This window comes from Caretta caretta, chromosome 2 (assembly GCF_965140235.1).
Source record: "Caretta caretta isolate rCarCar2 chromosome 2, rCarCar1.hap1, whole genome shotgun sequence".
NCBI classification, from domain to species: Eukaryota; Metazoa; Chordata; order Testudines; family Cheloniidae; genus Caretta; species Caretta caretta.
This window is the reverse complement of record NC_134207.1, coordinates 146,287,775-146,304,547: the sequence shown is the minus strand read 5'-3', so window position 1 is coordinate 146,304,547 and position 16,773 is coordinate 146,287,775. Positions and strand designations below refer to the sequence as shown.

Below are 16,773 nucleotides of genomic sequence, written 5' to 3'. Positions count from 1 at the left end.
TTGAATTAACTACCTTACAGGCACAGTCTGTTCAGTAATCAGCTAAGAGTCCCTTCAAAGAGACTCATTTGTTTTCCAGATATGGGAAATGGAAAGTAAAATTTAAGGAAAGAAGCATGGTTTGGTGTTGAAAGCAGTTAGGAATATGAAGGTCTGGGCTTTTATTAATGGTCCTGTCACAGACTTTCAGTGTGACATTGGATCCGTCATTTAAGACTTGATCTCTATGGGAGCCTTTCCATTGATTTAAAAAGGCCGCGGATAGGTGACTTAATCAATCTGTTTCTCCATTGGAAAAACAGGGATAATACGACTTTCCTGCCTCACCGGGGTATTGTGTAGCTTAATTCTTTGGTTTTTGTTAGGTGCTTTGAGGTCATCAGATGGAAAGTGCTTTGGAAGTGCAGTGTTTTTACAGTTCCAGAACTTCATGCTTCATTCATCCAGTACTGTATGCACTTCTCCTGGATCACAGAAGAGAGTGATTTTAGCTGGGACTCCTCCTCTCGCTGTGCTGATGCTCAAGCAACTCACTTAAGGGGCACCGGAACCGGGGGGCCCAGGGCCACATCACTTTTTACCTTCCTTAAGGGCGAGTGATGGGGTGGGGAGAGACGGAGAGCAATGAGTGGTGGGCAGGGGGACCTTGGGTGAGGGGTTGGAGAGGAGCAAACAGCGGGTGGGGGGCCTTGGGGGAGGAGGTGGAGAGGTGCAACCGGCAGGTGGGGGGACCTTGGGGGAGGGGACCAAGCAGGGTACGGGGTGGTGCGGGGATGGAGCATGGGTGGGGCCTCTGGGGGAGGAGGCTGAATGGGGGCAGAGCCTTGGGCAGAGCAGGGGGTGGAGCCACATTTTGGGCACTCAGTCCCCGCCCCCCTCCCTCCCCCCCCCAGTTTCTAGGGAACCTCGTTTCTAGAGAACCTCCTACACTCGCACCCAGCTTCCCCAAATGCAGGAATCACACACTGCCTATGATCAGAGGTAGTACCAGCCTGCAGTCAGGAGGAAAGAGTAAGGGTCAGAGTCAGGCTTCAATCCGAGAACAGAGATTAGGAGATGAGCTAAGGTCTGGAGTCCCAGCATGCCTGAAATCTGGGACACCTTCCAGGGTTAAATAGGGCATTTGGACAGTCAGAGGCCCTCAGGGTACTGTCACCCTGGGTTTCTTGGGCAGTACTTCCTGCAGTGCCTACTCTCACAGTGCTTCCTGGCTGTAGTTCTGCATGGCCTCCTGGTGACACTGTGGAAACATTGAGTGTTCCAGACTCTGCCCATTCAGGTTCTAGTCCCGGGCTCCTTACAACTGCTCCCCATTCTGAGATGGAGCTTTACCTTTGGACACACCCAAGTAAAGCTACTTTTGGCCTCATGTAGATTCCAAACTCTGAGAGATGTCTGTCTCTTAACCCCATTGTCTTAGTTGATAGAGCATGGTTATGCTTTTCCCTAATTGACAGAGTTTTAAGAGTCCTCTGACCTGAAGTCTTTAGCTTGGCTGACATCTCCAAAATTGAGGTTAGTCAGAAATAGGAGATAATGGGGGTGGAGAATCGAATATGTAATATCCATCAACAATTCTACTATGATAGTCTTGTCATCAGTGAGTAATTTTGATGTTCCCCTTGCACACTGAATGTCAATCAAGTGCTCCTCTGGCTTTTGTGTTTTTTGAAGCTTTGGTGCCCTATGAAGCCAGAATCTTTTGACATCAATTTGTGTACATCAAAATCCTCTGGATACAGCCAACAGTGGTATTTTTAGCGTCATTCCGTCTACTATAAATCTCTTGAAATTGAAAAATGTGTTTTCATAGTGTTATTAAATTTCCTTTGATCTAGGCATATTCACCACATTATAGTTTTTCTAGTACCACCATATAATGTGTCCAGTTATTTTGTTTGATTGACTGATTTTCTTTATAACTTTTAAATTCTCCATGCATGTTAGTTCCATGCTGAATCTGAGTAGCTCCTGTGAATTCTCGATAGTCTGGTACTACCTACAGTACACTCAGTGATGGCAGCATCCTTATCATACTACTTGAACATATCACTTAGCATTCCAAAAATCCAGATTTGATAATGGTTATAGGCATAATGTTACTAACTTGATCTTGAGTGCAAATGGTGCTGTAATAGGTGGGGCAACATTGGTGTGTAGACAAATGGGGGAGATATGTCCTTAATTCAACTGATTTAATCAAAAGTACAGTCCAATTCCTTTGGCATATTGTTTTGTTTTACATTGTGTGAGATATCTCATTTTTATTTGGTCATCTTACTTTTTAACGGCTAATAGAGATTGAACTTCCATGTCTCCATACTCCAGCTGAGGCCTTACCAATTGCAAGTAGAGTGGAACAATTACCTCCCATGACTTACATACGACATTCCTGTTAATACTTCCTAGAGTGATATTTGCCTTTTTCTTAACACCATCCCACTGTTGACTCAGATTCAATTTGTGATCCCCTATAAATTCCAGATCCTTTTTTGCAGTATTATTGCATGGCCAATTATTTCCCATTTTGTATTCATATATTTGATTTCTCCTTCCTAAACCTAGTACAGTAAAAGCTGTGTTATCCGGCATGTTGGGGTAGTGGGGGTTCCAGTAAGTGAAAAATGCAGGTTAACTCAGAGGGAGGAAGTTTGGGTGTGGGACGGGGTGAGGGGCTGGGGTGCGGGCTCTGGGAGGGAGTTTGGATGTGGGAAGGGGTTTGGGGCACAGGAGAGGGCTTGGGATGCCGGATCCAGGGGCCGCTTACCTTGGGTGGCTCCCTGCAAACAGTGACCTGTCCCGGCTGTTCTGAGGTGGAGGCGCGGCAGGCTCTGCATGCTGCCTGACCCCAGCCCCAAGTGCTAGCTTTACAGCTCCCATTGGCTGGGAACCATGGCCAATGGAAGCTGTGGGGGCGGTGCCTGGGGTGGAGACAGTGTGCAGAGGTGTCTGCCGCGCTTCCGCCTAGGAGCAGCTGGGACAGGTCGCCGCTTGTGGGGAGCCGCCCAAGGTGACCACCCCCCCCCCGGATCTGGCACCCACCTGCACCCCCTCTCGTACCCCAACCCACTGCCCCAAGTCTCCTCCCACACCCAAACTCCCTTCCAGGGCCTGTGCTCCACACCCTCTCCTGTACCCCAACCCACTGCTGGTCCCGCGCCAACTGGATTATAAACTGGAATTTCAATGAAGATCAGAAATGTTGGTTTATAGAACTTTCCAATTGGTGATGTGCCAGATAAAACAGCTTTTACTATACTTTGCACTTGTCTTTACTGGATTTCATTTTATTGATTTCAGACCAATTCTCCAATTTATCAAGATCATTTTGACTTCAAATCTTGCCCTCCGAAGTGCTTGCAAGCTCACCCAAATTGGTGTCATCTGTAGATTTTACAAGCATGCTCTCAACTCCATCATCCCAAGTCATTAATGAAAATATTGCACAGTACCATACTTAGGACAGACCCCTACAAGACCCCATTTGAAACATCTCCCAGTTTGATATTGATAACTACTCTTTGAGTATCGTTTTTCAATCAGTTTTTCACCTCCTTATAATAACTTCATTTATATTTCTGTAGTTTTCTCATGAAAATGTCTTGTGGGAATGTGCCAAAACCCTTACAAAAGTCCCGATATAGCACAACTACTGCTTCCCCCCTATACATTAGGCTGGTTACCCTAACAAAGAAGGAAATTAGATTGGTTTGACAATATTAATTCTTGAAAATCCATGTTGACTATTACTTATTGCTAAGGGTATGATTCTGTCATGGATGTCATCGGTTCTGTAACTTTCTGGGACCTTTGTGACTTCCTCAGTGGTAGGGTGGAGCAGCTGTCAGCCTTGGGGCCACTGGAGCAGTGACCCCAAGGCAAAGCAGCAGGCTCTGTGAATTTTTGTTTATTGCCCACCACCTGTCCCTGACTTTTACTAAAAATACGTGTGACTGAATCTTAACTTTACTTATTGCCTTATTGTCCTCTAGGTTTGAGCAAATTGATTGTTTAATAACGTGTTCCAATATCCTTCCAGGTATTGAAGTTAGTCTGGTCTATTTTTCCACACCAATTGCTCTTTATTTATTTTCTTGGTTCAGTTAGGGTTTTCATTTGTGACTTAGTAATGTCTGCAGTTCTGAAGATTATTATTTACTTGTATTAATGTAGAACCTAGGAGCCCTAGTCATGGACCAGGACCCCATTGTGGTAGGTGCTTTACAAACATAGAACAAAAAAGATGGTCCCTGCTTGGAAGAGCTTACAATAAAAATAAGAGACAGCTGATGGATACAGACAGTATGAGACAACAATGAGATGGTATGCATCATCATGATAGGCAGTGATCTCTGCATACAAACAGCCTAACAGTTGTCAAGTTTTCTGTAGACATCACAACAACGTGAAATATATCACATTTGTAAATCTTCATAAAGACTATGTCTTCCAAACTCATTCTTAAAGATGAATCTTTAAACCTTCATTGCTCCTTTCACCACATGTAGTAAGAAATACACTCTTTTAATCTTAGCTATTTTTAACAGAGTTTTGTTTGTGAATTTGCCAGCTTTTTGAATGAGCACCAGAAGTTTGAATAAGATTGGTATATACTACATTACTCACAGGAGGGGAATCCTTCTGCAACAGATCTTCTGAGGCTCATCAAAATGGGGGCTGTCCTCTTGCAAATTTTAGCAGGTCTATAGGAGTGGGGGTGTACTGCAGCAGAAGGATGGGATATGGGATTAATGGAGGGAAAGTGGAGGAAGATTGTATCAGCCTTGGAAACTGCAAGAGCTTTAAAAAAAATTCTAAAAATTGTGAGTATTTAACATTTTAGCATGGATAAAAGACTCTTCTTTTTCTTGTCCCCTTCTATGCTCCTCTGTTCTCTGAAACCCTTTGTCACTGATATCCCTTTCCTCCATTTATCAGCACTCTTTAAGACTGTTTTGTAAAGGCTCTACATGCTCTTCCTCAAGTGCTTGCTTCTGCATACCATAAGGTATGCGGGGGAATCACACCTGTCTGAACCCTGTGGCCATCTGGCTATGCTTCTTTAGACTGGAAGAGTGCCATAGGGTATTAGGCACCCCCACCTCTATCTAAGTACTCAGGAGTAGCTCTGTAATATGTCTGGCTCCTGCATAGGTGTGATGATGTTGGTGGGGAAGGAGTTGGGAGAAGAACATACAGAATTCAGACCAATACTTTAACTTTAATTTCAATATGTTGAGTTAGTACCATGTTACACACACTATAAAGCATAAGAAAATAAACCTCTAGTATTATTATTAGTATAGGTTTCAGAGTAGCAGCCGTGTTAGTCTGTATCCGCAAAAAGAAAAGAAGTACTTGTGGCACCTTAGAGACTAACCTGTTTATTTGAGCATAAGCTTTCGTGAGCTACAGCTCATGAAAGCTTATTATTAGTATAGTAATTTTAACCTAGTATTGCCAGGTTAAAATTTAATATATTAAAAAAATGTAGATATACTTACCAGTGTTACTTATAACTTTGGGCATGTCTACACAGCAAAAGTTGTGCATGGGCTAGCCTACTTGAGCTAGCTTGAATCTAGCTAGCATGGGTAACAATGATAGTGAAAGGTTTCAGAGGAACAGCCGTGTTAGTCTGTATTCGCAAAAAGAAAAGGAGTACTTGTGGCACCTTAGAGACTAACCAATTTATTTGAGCATGAGCTTTCGTGAGCTACAGCTCACTTCATCAAATAAATTGGTTAGTCTCTAAGGTGCCACAAGTACTCCTTTTCTTTTAATGATAGTGAAGACAGCAAAGAGTGGGCTAGCAAGCTAATTATATACCCTGGGTCTGTGCCAGACTTGAACTACACACACTGAAGTCTGCATTGCTATTGTTACCCATGCTAGCTGGATTAAAACTGAAACAATATGAATAGTCTAATTTACTTTTACCATTTATGATATTAGTGTATTTTATATTAACTTTGTTAGACAATTAAAAATATAGTTAGCAATTTGATTTGTTCTTATACCTTTTCTAATTATTTTTACTTTCTAGCTCTGATATTTGAATAGAATGAAACAATATTTTGGTTGCAAGCACTGCAGGTGAATGCTATTCCTTTAAAAATATTGTTTCCATTTAAATTTCTTTAAAAAAAAATCTGTTTCTCATGCAGAGCAGAAATTTGAGTTGCCAGGTTAACTTAGGTCCCAAATTTTGGTTGGAATAAACGATTTTTACAAAAATATTATATCTAAATTTGGGACCTAAGTTGACTTGGTAACTCAAATGTATTGTCTAGGATGTGATGTGCATCTCTCAGGGTCTGACTTCTTTTAAATTTTACTTTTTTTTGTTTCACAGCAGGTGGCTCTTACTACATGATTTCAAGATCTTTAGGGCCAGAGTTTGGCGGAGCAGTGGGACTCTGTTTTTACTTGGGTACAACTTTTGCAGGAGCGATGTATATTCTTGGTACCATTGAAATTTTGTTGGTAAGTATTTTATCTTTTAAGATTGACTATATTCCAGCAGTTTTTGGAGCTAATAGAGCAGATATACTCAACCTAAAATGCATTCCAAGTCACCATTATTTTTTAAAATGTTTTGTTGATATTTATCGTTTGAGATGCTGACTTTCTTTCAAAGAATCTAGCATGGAATGTGTTTAAGGAATAATTTGTCATCTGAACAATAGGAGTATCTCATCTTGTCACCTTGATTGATTGCTCCTTCAGCCCTTGTATAGATTGCGCCAATCACAACATGTCTTCCATTCTTCTCATATCCAGGCCTTCCTTCTCCATGTGCGGCCATGTCTTTTCATGATACAATCTTCCCATCTCTTTGGAGATTGGCCGAGTGGTTTCTTCAGTTCCAATGGGTACCACTTGGCGACAGCTGCAATCCATTGATTGTCAGTGAGCCTTGCTATATCCCCAGCCCATCGCATTTTACTGTGCCTTCCCTCAACAATGATGTCCTGCACTCCACTCTGCTGTCTGATCACTTAACTGGGGACTCGGTCATGGATTGAAATTCCCAGAATTCTTCCTTCCATTGCCCTCTCCGTGACAGACAGTTGCTGCTCCTCTGTCTTCATCAGCGCCCATGTTTCACTGCCGTACAACATTGCTGGCAATATGGTTGAGTTGAAGAGGCTGGCGCGTGTTGCCTTGTTGATTTTTCCTTGGAGGACATCCTTGATAGAATTGAATGTGCACGAACCTGCTTTCTTTCTTCACAAGAGTTCACCTTCCTGATCATGGTGCATGTTAATTTCTTGGCCCAAATAGACATATTGCTCAACTTCTTCTATTTGTTCTCCCTTGATTGTTATTTGGGCTTTTGGAAAGGTATCCGACTGCATACATTTAGTTTTGGAGTGGTTAATTTTAAGTCCAGCTTGGCTGCTTTTTGTGTTGAGTTCTCGCAACATTTTCTATAGTTTGATAATATTTTTGGCGATCAACATAATATTGTCTGCAAATCTGAGATGGTTTAACTGCTCTCCGTTGATGTTGATTCCACCCTTCCAATTCATCCGCCTCATTATCATTTCAAGGCAGGCTGTGAAGAGTTTAGGTGAAACTGTGTCTTTTTGTTTCACACCTTTCTTAACTGGGATGCGAGGGGGAGTGTCAAATAAGGTTATATCTGTAGTGAAGTCAGAATTTGCTTCCTTTAATAGTTTGATATAGTTTGTGTTGATGCCCTGCTCCACAAGAGTTTTTAACACTGCACTGATCTCTATGCTGTCAAAAACTTTTTCATAGTTGATGAAGGCAATACATAAGGGGAATTTGTATTCCCTTGCGCAGTCCAATAGCTGGTTTAAAGTGAAACTATGGTCCATTTTGCTGAAGTTCCTTCGAAAGCCTGCCTACCCTCTTGGCTGCTGCTCATCCAGACTCTGTGAGAGTCGGTTTGTTATTATTTTGGTGAACAGCTTGTAGACATGTGAGAGCAGGCATATTGGATGATAGTTCTTTAGATCTTTATGATCACCCTTCTTATACAGCAGAACGGTATTGGACTGCTTCCACCTAGATGGTATCTTCTACATTGCCAAGTAACGGCTGAACCTCTGAGCAAGGGTTTCCCAGAGGTTTTGGCCTCTAGCTCTTATCATTTCGACTGTCAGTCCATCTTTACCTGGGGCTTTTCCTTCCTTCATTTGGTGAACTGTCTGTCAAACTTGGCTGACGAGGATTGGGAGTACATGCTCTTTGGTCTCTTGAAGTGTTGGTACCGGGACATTTATCTGAGATGTGAACAGTTTGGCATTGAAATGTTTGCAGATTGCTTCCATCCCTGTTCTGTCAATTACTGGTTTTCCGTCCCTGTTCTTCAGCGCCGTTATTGTTGACCTGCACAGTGTCAATTTTGCATTTTTTGAGGCTTCTGTGACCATCAGCTGTCTTTAAGAGCCTTTCATTTCGGTACTTCTCGAAGTCCTCCTTTAGTTTTCTTCTTATCAACTTGCAGAGGAGGGAGTACTCAATTTGTCACCATCATTTTGCTTCATATTCCTCCACTTCTCGAGCAAGTTCTGCGTTTCCTTGGCGATTCTTCCCTTCGTTCTTTTTGGTCTTTCTTTCTTGGCTAATTTCATGCATTGCCTCAACTTATCAGTGAAGTTTTTATAATCCTCATTGCAGTTATCTATAAGACTCCAGTTTTCCTTGGAAATGTTTGCTTTCAAGATTGCCTGATCGAATATTTTTAGTCACTGTCTCTGATTTGCCATCTGTAGTGCTTACATAAAAGAACAGAAAAAAATAATGTTAATAGTTCAGGTTGCTCTGCTCTACATTAATAACATTTTCTTCAAAGAAAGTACACATTAAGTTGTTCCCCTTTTTCTAAAAAATCCAAAAAGAAAAGCATATGTTTAAAGGAGCTGTACTTTTAACATTTGTATATTCCTTGTATGTACGTATGTATGTCAGTTAAGGCTATATGATAGTTTATGAAGCCATGGATGTTAACAATGTGTTGTGGAAAGAGGATAGTAATAGATAAGAGTTGATAAGTTCTATTTTGGTGTAGGTTATGAAACAGAAGTGTAGTTGTTAACTGTAGTTATTTATTTCTTAGCTTTTCAGTGTTTGAGGAAAATGTTATTAAAGTAGCACAAAATAACATTAACTAACATTAAACAATGTTCTTTTTCTGTGAAGTTCCATAGTTTTTAAAAGAAATTGTGTAAATTGTCGATGAAAAATAAATAGTTAAAAATGGCAATAATATAGAGAATGTGGTGACTGCAGTGAGTGTTGGAGAAATGTTGACTTTAGATGAAATGTGGCCATTGGAACTTGACAAATCTGTTGTTGTGTAAAAGACATAGGAAACTACCTATCAAGGAAAGTAGTCCTTAGTTAATGCAGTTTTTTAGAATGGACAATGCTAACTCAGTGTTGACAGAGTAAATAGGAACACTGGAATTTGACACATTTATTTCCTTGTATATACATAAGTGTCTTGCTAGCAAGAAATATCATCACACATCATTAATGCAGAAATTTCAAATTTGGCAACATTTACTACCTTTATTAGACTATTAACAATATTTTCTGTTTACTAAAGTTTCACTTTAAGCTATGACTATTTTTATGTCAATGAATCATATACTCTAAACCAGTGGTTCTCAAAGCCGGTCCGCCGCTTGTTCAGGGAAAGCCCCTGGCGCGCTGGACCAGTTTGTTTACCTGCCGTGTTTGCAGGTTCGGCCGATCACGGCTCCCACTGGCCACGGTTCACCGCTCCAGACCAATGGGGTCTGCAGGAAGGGCAGCCAGCACATCCCTTGGCCCGGGCCGCTTCCTGCAGCCCCCATTGGCCTGGAGCAGTGAACTGCAGCCAGTGGGAGCCGTGATCGGCCAAACCTGCGGATGCGGCAGGTAAACAAACCGGTCCGGCATGCCAGGGACTTTCCCTGAACACGTGGCGGACCGGCTTTGAGAACCACTGCTCTAAACCCTAAAAAGAAAATGGCAATTGGTGAGTCCCTAGGGGTTCCTAACTTTTGTTCTCTTTAAAATTATACTGGTGTATTTGATAGTATTTTCATCAATTGTATCTTCTTTTTATTTTCAAATGAAATTTTAACACATAATTACAAATTCCCAAATAACCATAAAATACTTTTAAAATCTATATGATTGTTACACACATGCACACACAAACTTTGTGTATGTAGTAGGCCTGTCAATTAATCGCAGTTAACACATGCGATTAACTCAAAACAAATTAACATGTTATTTTCTTAACAAGTGTTAATCACACACCTCTGTAGACTGGACTCCGTGGCGGACAGGGAGGGAGGCATCAGCTGCGGCAATTTGGGATAGCTGATTAAACACCTTCCAGAGGTGAGAGAGGAGCACAGCCCCCTGCCACCTGCTGCACAGGGCCAGGCTTAGGCATGAGTGAGGGGAGCCACTACCCAGGGCGCCTGTTTAGGGCAGGGGTCCCCTCCTCCCACTGCCATGCTCCACTGCTTCTCCCACCACTCCCTCCCTCCCCCCCACCATGGAGCTGCCTCTAGCCAAGCTGCTCCAGACAGGGAGCCTGCATCCTGTCTGCTGTGCACAGCAAGGGCAGGGGAGATGCAGGGGGGCTGATGTCAAGGTGTCCCTCTCCCCCTGACTATGTACCTGGTCGCCACTGAGCCGGGGTTGGGGGACAGGGGGAGCCTGTCTGCTGCTGCTTCTGGCTCAGGAGTGAGTGCTGCTACTGGAAAACTGTTCAAGCTCCTGAGTGCTCTGCTTAAAGAGACGGACCCCCCCTCCCACAACACACACACGCGCGCGCGCACACACACTGTTTCTCTCTTTTCCCCCAACACACACACACACACACTCTTCTCCCCCCCCACACACTCTCTCCCTCCAACACAAACACACATACACTCTATCTCTCTATCATCCCCAGCACACACAGATACACGCTTTCTTCCCCAACACACACATACAGACACACACACTCTCTCTCTTCCCCAACACACACACAATATTGAAAAATACTATTTATTTTTAGCTTTTTTACAATGCAAATATTTGTAATAAAAAATAATGTGAAGTGAGCACTGTGCATTTTGTGTTCTCTGTTGTAGTTGAAATCAATATAATTGAAAATGTAGAAAACATCCAAAATTATTTAAATAAATGGTATTGTTTATTGTTTAACAGCGTGATTAAAGCTGTGATTAATCACAACTATTTTTTTAGTTTTGTGATTAATCAAATTAACTTTTTAAATAATTTGACAGCCCTCGTATGTAGAAAGAAAGATATATAATCCATCACAAAAGTACTTAGAGACCATTAATTTTGCACAATTAAGCATCCATAAATCAAGAAAATACAAAGATAACATTTCATTGGTAAGTGCATGCATTATTATATGGTCTTTAACTATGTAATCAGATACTCTTTATCAGATATTGTGAAATAATTTTTTTTTTGTAATACCTTAGATACAGGTGCAGCAGATTTCCTACCTCTCTTTGTCCTGAATAAACTTCAGAAAACAATGCAAACTCCATACATTGTGCATTTCTATATCAAGTAACATTTCTGGAAATAGGTTTTCTCCAAAAATACAATAAAGAGTATGAAAATCAGATATATAATGGGATCCTGGTTTTACTTTAACTACAGTATGATGTTTCTACCAAGTTACACTTTAAATTTCTCGGTGGAGTGATTTAAGCAGCTGATTTAAATCACTTGATTTTTTTTTTAAATCATTCATTTAGGTTGAGGTTTTGTAACACTAATTCAAAAAATTGTGCTATTGCAACTTCAGAATAAACTTTATAATTAACTAAATTATAATTACTATTTTTAAAATATTACTGCTAATAAGGTGTCATATTTGAATTTTACAAAAAAGAAAAAAGGAAAATTAAGGCCCTGATCCTGCAAGCTTAAGCAGGTATGTAACTTTCGTCACATGAGTAGTCCCATAATTTAATTGGAACTACTTAGTGTACACACAGTTAAGCACATGCATAAGTATCTGCAACATCTGGAGCTAAAGTTGTATTTTTGTTAAAAAAAATTTTTCTTAGTGATACCATTTGAACTAAATGATACAGAATGCACTGCATCCGAGGGTGCTAAAGGAGTTGGTGGATGTGATTGCAGAGCCATTGGCCATTATCTTTGAAAACTCGTGGCGATTGGGGGAGGTCCTGGATGATTGGAAAAAGGCTAATGTAGTGCCCATCTTTAAAAAAGGGAAGAAGGAGGATCTGGGGAACTACAGGCCAGTCAGCCTCACCTCAGTCCATGGAAAAATCATGGAACAGGTCCTCAAGGAATCAATTTTGAAGCACTTAGAGGAGAGGAAAGTGATCAGGAACAGTCAGCATGGATTCACCAAGGGCAAGTCATGCCTGACATATCTAATTTCCTTCTATTACGAGATAACTGGCTCCGTGGATGAGGGGAAAGCAGTGGACATGTTATTCCTTGACTTTAGCAAAGCTTTTGCCACGGTCTCCCACAGTATTCTTGCCAGCAAGTTAAAGTGGTATGGGCTGGATGAATGGACTATAAGGTAGATAGAAAGCTGGCTAGATCATTGAGCTCAATGGGTAGTGATCAATGGCTCCATGTCTAGTTGGAAGCTGGTATCAAGCAGAGTGCCCCAAGGGTTGGTCCTGGGGCCGGTTTTGTTCAATATCTTCATTAATGATCTGGAGTATGGCGTGGATTGCAGCCTCAGCAAGTTTGCAGATGACACTAAACTGGGAGGAGTGGTAGATATGCTGGAGGGTAGGGATAGGATATGGAGGGCCCTAGACAAATTAGAGGATTGGGCTAAAAGAAAGCTGATGAAGTTCAATAAGGACAAGTGCAGACTCCTGCACTTAGGACGGAAGAATCCCATGCACTGCTACAGACTGCGGACTGAGCGGCTAGGCAGCAGTTCTGCAAAAAGTACCTAGAGATTACAGTGGACGAGAAGTTTGATATGAGTCAACAGTTGTGCCCTTGTTGCCAAGAAGGCTAATGGCATTTTGGGATGTATAAGTAGGGGCATTGCCAGCAGATCAAGGGACGTGATCGTTCCCCTCTATTCAACATTGGTGAGGCCTCATCTGGAGTACTGTGTCCAGTTTTGGGTCCCACATTACAAGAAGGATGTGAAGAAATTGGAAAGCATCCAGCGGAGGGCGACAAAAATGATTAGGGGACTGGAATACATGACTTATGAGGAGAGGCTGAGGGAACTGGGATTGTTTAGTCTGCGGAAGAGAAGAATGAGGGGGGATTTAATAGCTGCTTTCAACTACCTGAAAGCAGGTTCCAAAGAGGATGAATCTAGAACTGTTCTCAGTGGTAGCAGATGACAGAATGAGGAGTAATGGTCTCAAGTTGCAGTGGGGGAGGTTTAGGTTGGATATTAGTAAAAACTTTTTCACTAGGAGGGTGGTGAAGCACTGGAATGGGTTACCTAGGGAGGTGGTGGAATCTCCTTCCTTAGAGGTTTTTAAGGTCAGGCTTGACAGATCCCTGGCTGGGATGATTTAGTTGTGGATTGGTCCTGCTTTGAGCAGGAGGTTGGACTAGATGACCTCCTGAGATCCCTTCCAACCCTGATATTCTATGATACTTCTGACTCTATCATCAGAAGAACAAGCCTTTGTGTTCTCATTAAACAGCTGTTGTATAGCAAAATACTTGTACTCTTACATGCTATAACCTTTACAGTTGGAATAAGAATTTCTACTGACATTGTTTTATTACAAGCTGTTTTCTTCAGATATAGTCTGTGCTACATAATATAAGAAATATTAAACACTGAAATATTAAAAATTGGTCACATTTTCAAATCATGTTAATTGTAATGACCTGTAACTGAAAACTGTTTAACTTTATCTTTGTTTAACTTTTAACTTTATCTCTTTTACCTAAGAATAAATCAGCCAATTTTCAGTCTTAATTAGTCTTTGTTGTGAAGCTATAGGGAGCTATAAGAAAGATGTATTATGAAACTGTGGTTACAATTTCAACATTGAAGCCATGGCTATGACTCCATAATAAAAAACCTTCGGAAATAACTTTTTTCTTAATTGTATTGTCCTCCAGCAGATTGAGGAACTTATTTGTTTCTTCAGATTCAATGTCCTTTTTTCACTGTTTGTATATCTATGCCTCTGATACAGGGATCAGCACTTGAAAGACTAAAGGTAGTATGCATACCAGATAAATTCTCTAACATAAATGTAAGATCTGTAAACTCAAGAAAATGTAGTTATTGTGAAAGGTTGGGAACCTTTTGAAGAAAGTTTTAATATTTTATTTGTTTTCTTTTGTAGACATACATTTCTCCCAATGCTGCTATATTTAAAGCAGAAGATGCTGATGGAGAAACAGAAGCTATGTTAAACAACATGAGAGTTTACGGGACATGTATTATCGCTCTGATGGCCATAGTAGTCTTTGTAGGAGTTAAATATGTCAACAAACTTGCACTGGTCTTCCTGTCTTGTGTGATTCTTTCCATCTTTGCCATTTATGCTGGTGTTATTAAAACTGCTTTTGACCCACCAGACTTTCCGTAAGTGAAATACTATTTTAAGTGCTAAAGTGTGTAAAGATAGATTATTACTGTAATGCCTTAAATATTTTGTACCAAATTCTAGAATATGAGTACAATAAATGCAACCTAAAACTCTTAAAAACATTTTGGTAGAAAAAATTGGTAATTGTGCACCTAAGTATCTATTCGGTTTCATAATTTACCCATTTGTCCACACAAATGTGTTTCTGTATCTACAGAAGTGGTAACTGATTTTTGGCATACACTCTCATTAGAATATTTAAAATTCTGAATATTTTTATGGACTTCAATCTCTCAATGAGCAAGCATACCTTTTTTTTTTTTTTACATAGTGCAAATATAATTATTCCATTTAATTGAAATAGATCCAAAAAAAGAAATAAATTGTGTTATAGTCCATTAATGAGAATTCATCAGTATATACTTTTTCTAATAAAAATGTTTCTAGTCTTTTCTTATTTGCTTTGGGGGGTTTTGTGGTGGTTTTTAAAATGTAGTTGTGTAACTATGTATGTCTTTCTCAAAGATTTTCCTCTTCAATTAAACTTGCCTTCCTCCTCCTCTTAATATTTATATCTCACTGGAGATTGGATTTCCAAAAGATATAATCTAAGAATTACTCTGGGAAAGTTCTATGCCCTGTGTTATACAGGAGGTCAGACTAGATAATCATAACAATCCCTTCTGGCCTTGGAATCTGTGAATCTATGGTGAGCCTCAGGCCTGCTCTACAATAAAAATTTAGGTCAACCCAGCTACTTTCCTCAGGGGTGTAAAAAATCCATATCTCTGAGTGGCATATTTAAGCTGACCTACTCCTGGTGTGGACAGTGCTAGGTTGACAGAAGAATTCTTCTGTTCATCTAGCTACCGTCTCTCGTGGAGGTAGATTACCTACGCTGATGGGAGAACCTCTCCTGTTAGAATAGATAGTGTTTACACTGAAGAGCTACAGCAGCACAGAGTTTCAAGTGCAGACAAGCTCACAGAAAGCTTCAGGGTAGGGTAAGTGAACCAAATTTGGAGTCTTTATTTATTTATTTACTTTTACCCAGACGTATGCCTGGTCTACACTAGGGGGAGGGATCGATCTACGTTACACAACTTCAGCTACGTGAATAACGTAGCTGAAATCAACGTACTTAGATATACTCTCCGTGGTGTCTTCACTGCGGTGAGTCGACTGCTGACGCTCCCCTCTCGACTCCACCTGTGCCTCTTGCTCCGGTGGAGTACCGGAGTTGATGGGAGAGCGCTCAGCGGTCGATATATCGTGTCTAGACTAGACGCGATAAATCGACCCCCGCTGGATCTATCACTGCCCGTCAATCCAGCGGGTAATGTAGACAGGCCCTTAAAGATCAAACCACTGATGAGCTATGGGTCAAAATGGTCCCAGTCTATCAAGTTTTACCCAGGGTAGTGCATGACACTCACTAAATCTTTTGGTGGACCCAAATTCAGAACAGTATTTAAGAAAAAGTTCATTTTTTTAAATGGTGCATGTGTCAATACAGACAAATAGTCAGAGAGTTTCTAATCCCACCATTTTTTTTTAGGCTTGATTCTTGTAAGTGCTCTAAAATTCAAATGATTAATCGGATTGTTTTGAACTTTGCCTCATGGTCTGTAGGGTAGCTTTAATGATCTAAATTTTAAGGGGTTCCTGAGTTAGTCCTCCACCCCTCCAAAAAAACCCCTCAGTTTCCTTCTGCCATTTTTACTATTAAAAGGAGAGAGACTGATGGCTGGAGGAATCACAGATCTCTTGATGGCTGTGAACTCACCCTGCCATTCACATATCTAAGGATAAATTAATTGCAAGCCCCATCTAAGAAATACAAAAGGAGTTTTGAGTGACTGGAGGTTGCTGCAGATTGCAAGTCATCGGTTTCAATTCTAGTTTGGAGGGAATGTAATCAAAGTCTTCTGGGTGGAAAATTAGACAACTGAATGCTTCCTGGGAGGGGAGGAAAAGGGAGGGGATGGAGGAATAGGATGAGAGGTGTTTGGTGGTGCAGCAAGGGGAGGGCGGTTATGGAAAGGAGGATAAATAGGGATTAGTGGTTAGGGAAGGGAGAGAGGTTGAGGGCTCAGGTGAGGGAAGTGTGGAATCCTGCAGCTTGGCCAGTGCACCCCAAACCCCTGCACCCTCAGCTCTGCCAGAGCATCCCACCTCTGTACCTCAACCCCCTGTAATA

At 41.1% G+C, this 16,773-nt stretch overlaps 1 protein-coding gene across 4 annotated transcripts in view; it reads left to right on the top strand.

Annotated features, from left to right (window-relative positions):
• Positions 1 to 16,773, top strand: part of SLC12A7 (solute carrier family 12 member 7) — a 339,376-nt gene that overhangs the window by 202,831 nt on the left and 119,772 nt on the right. For all 4 annotated transcript variants that reach the window (XM_048839506.2, XM_048839505.2, XM_075125474.1 and 1 more), the window contains 2 exons: positions 6,356 to 6,486; positions 14,328 to 14,569. In XM_048839506.2, the coding sequence (XP_048695463.2) occupies positions 6,356 to 6,486; positions 14,328 to 14,569 (373 nt within the window). The remainder of the gene's footprint in view (positions 1 to 6,355; positions 6,487 to 14,327; positions 14,570 to 16,773) is intronic.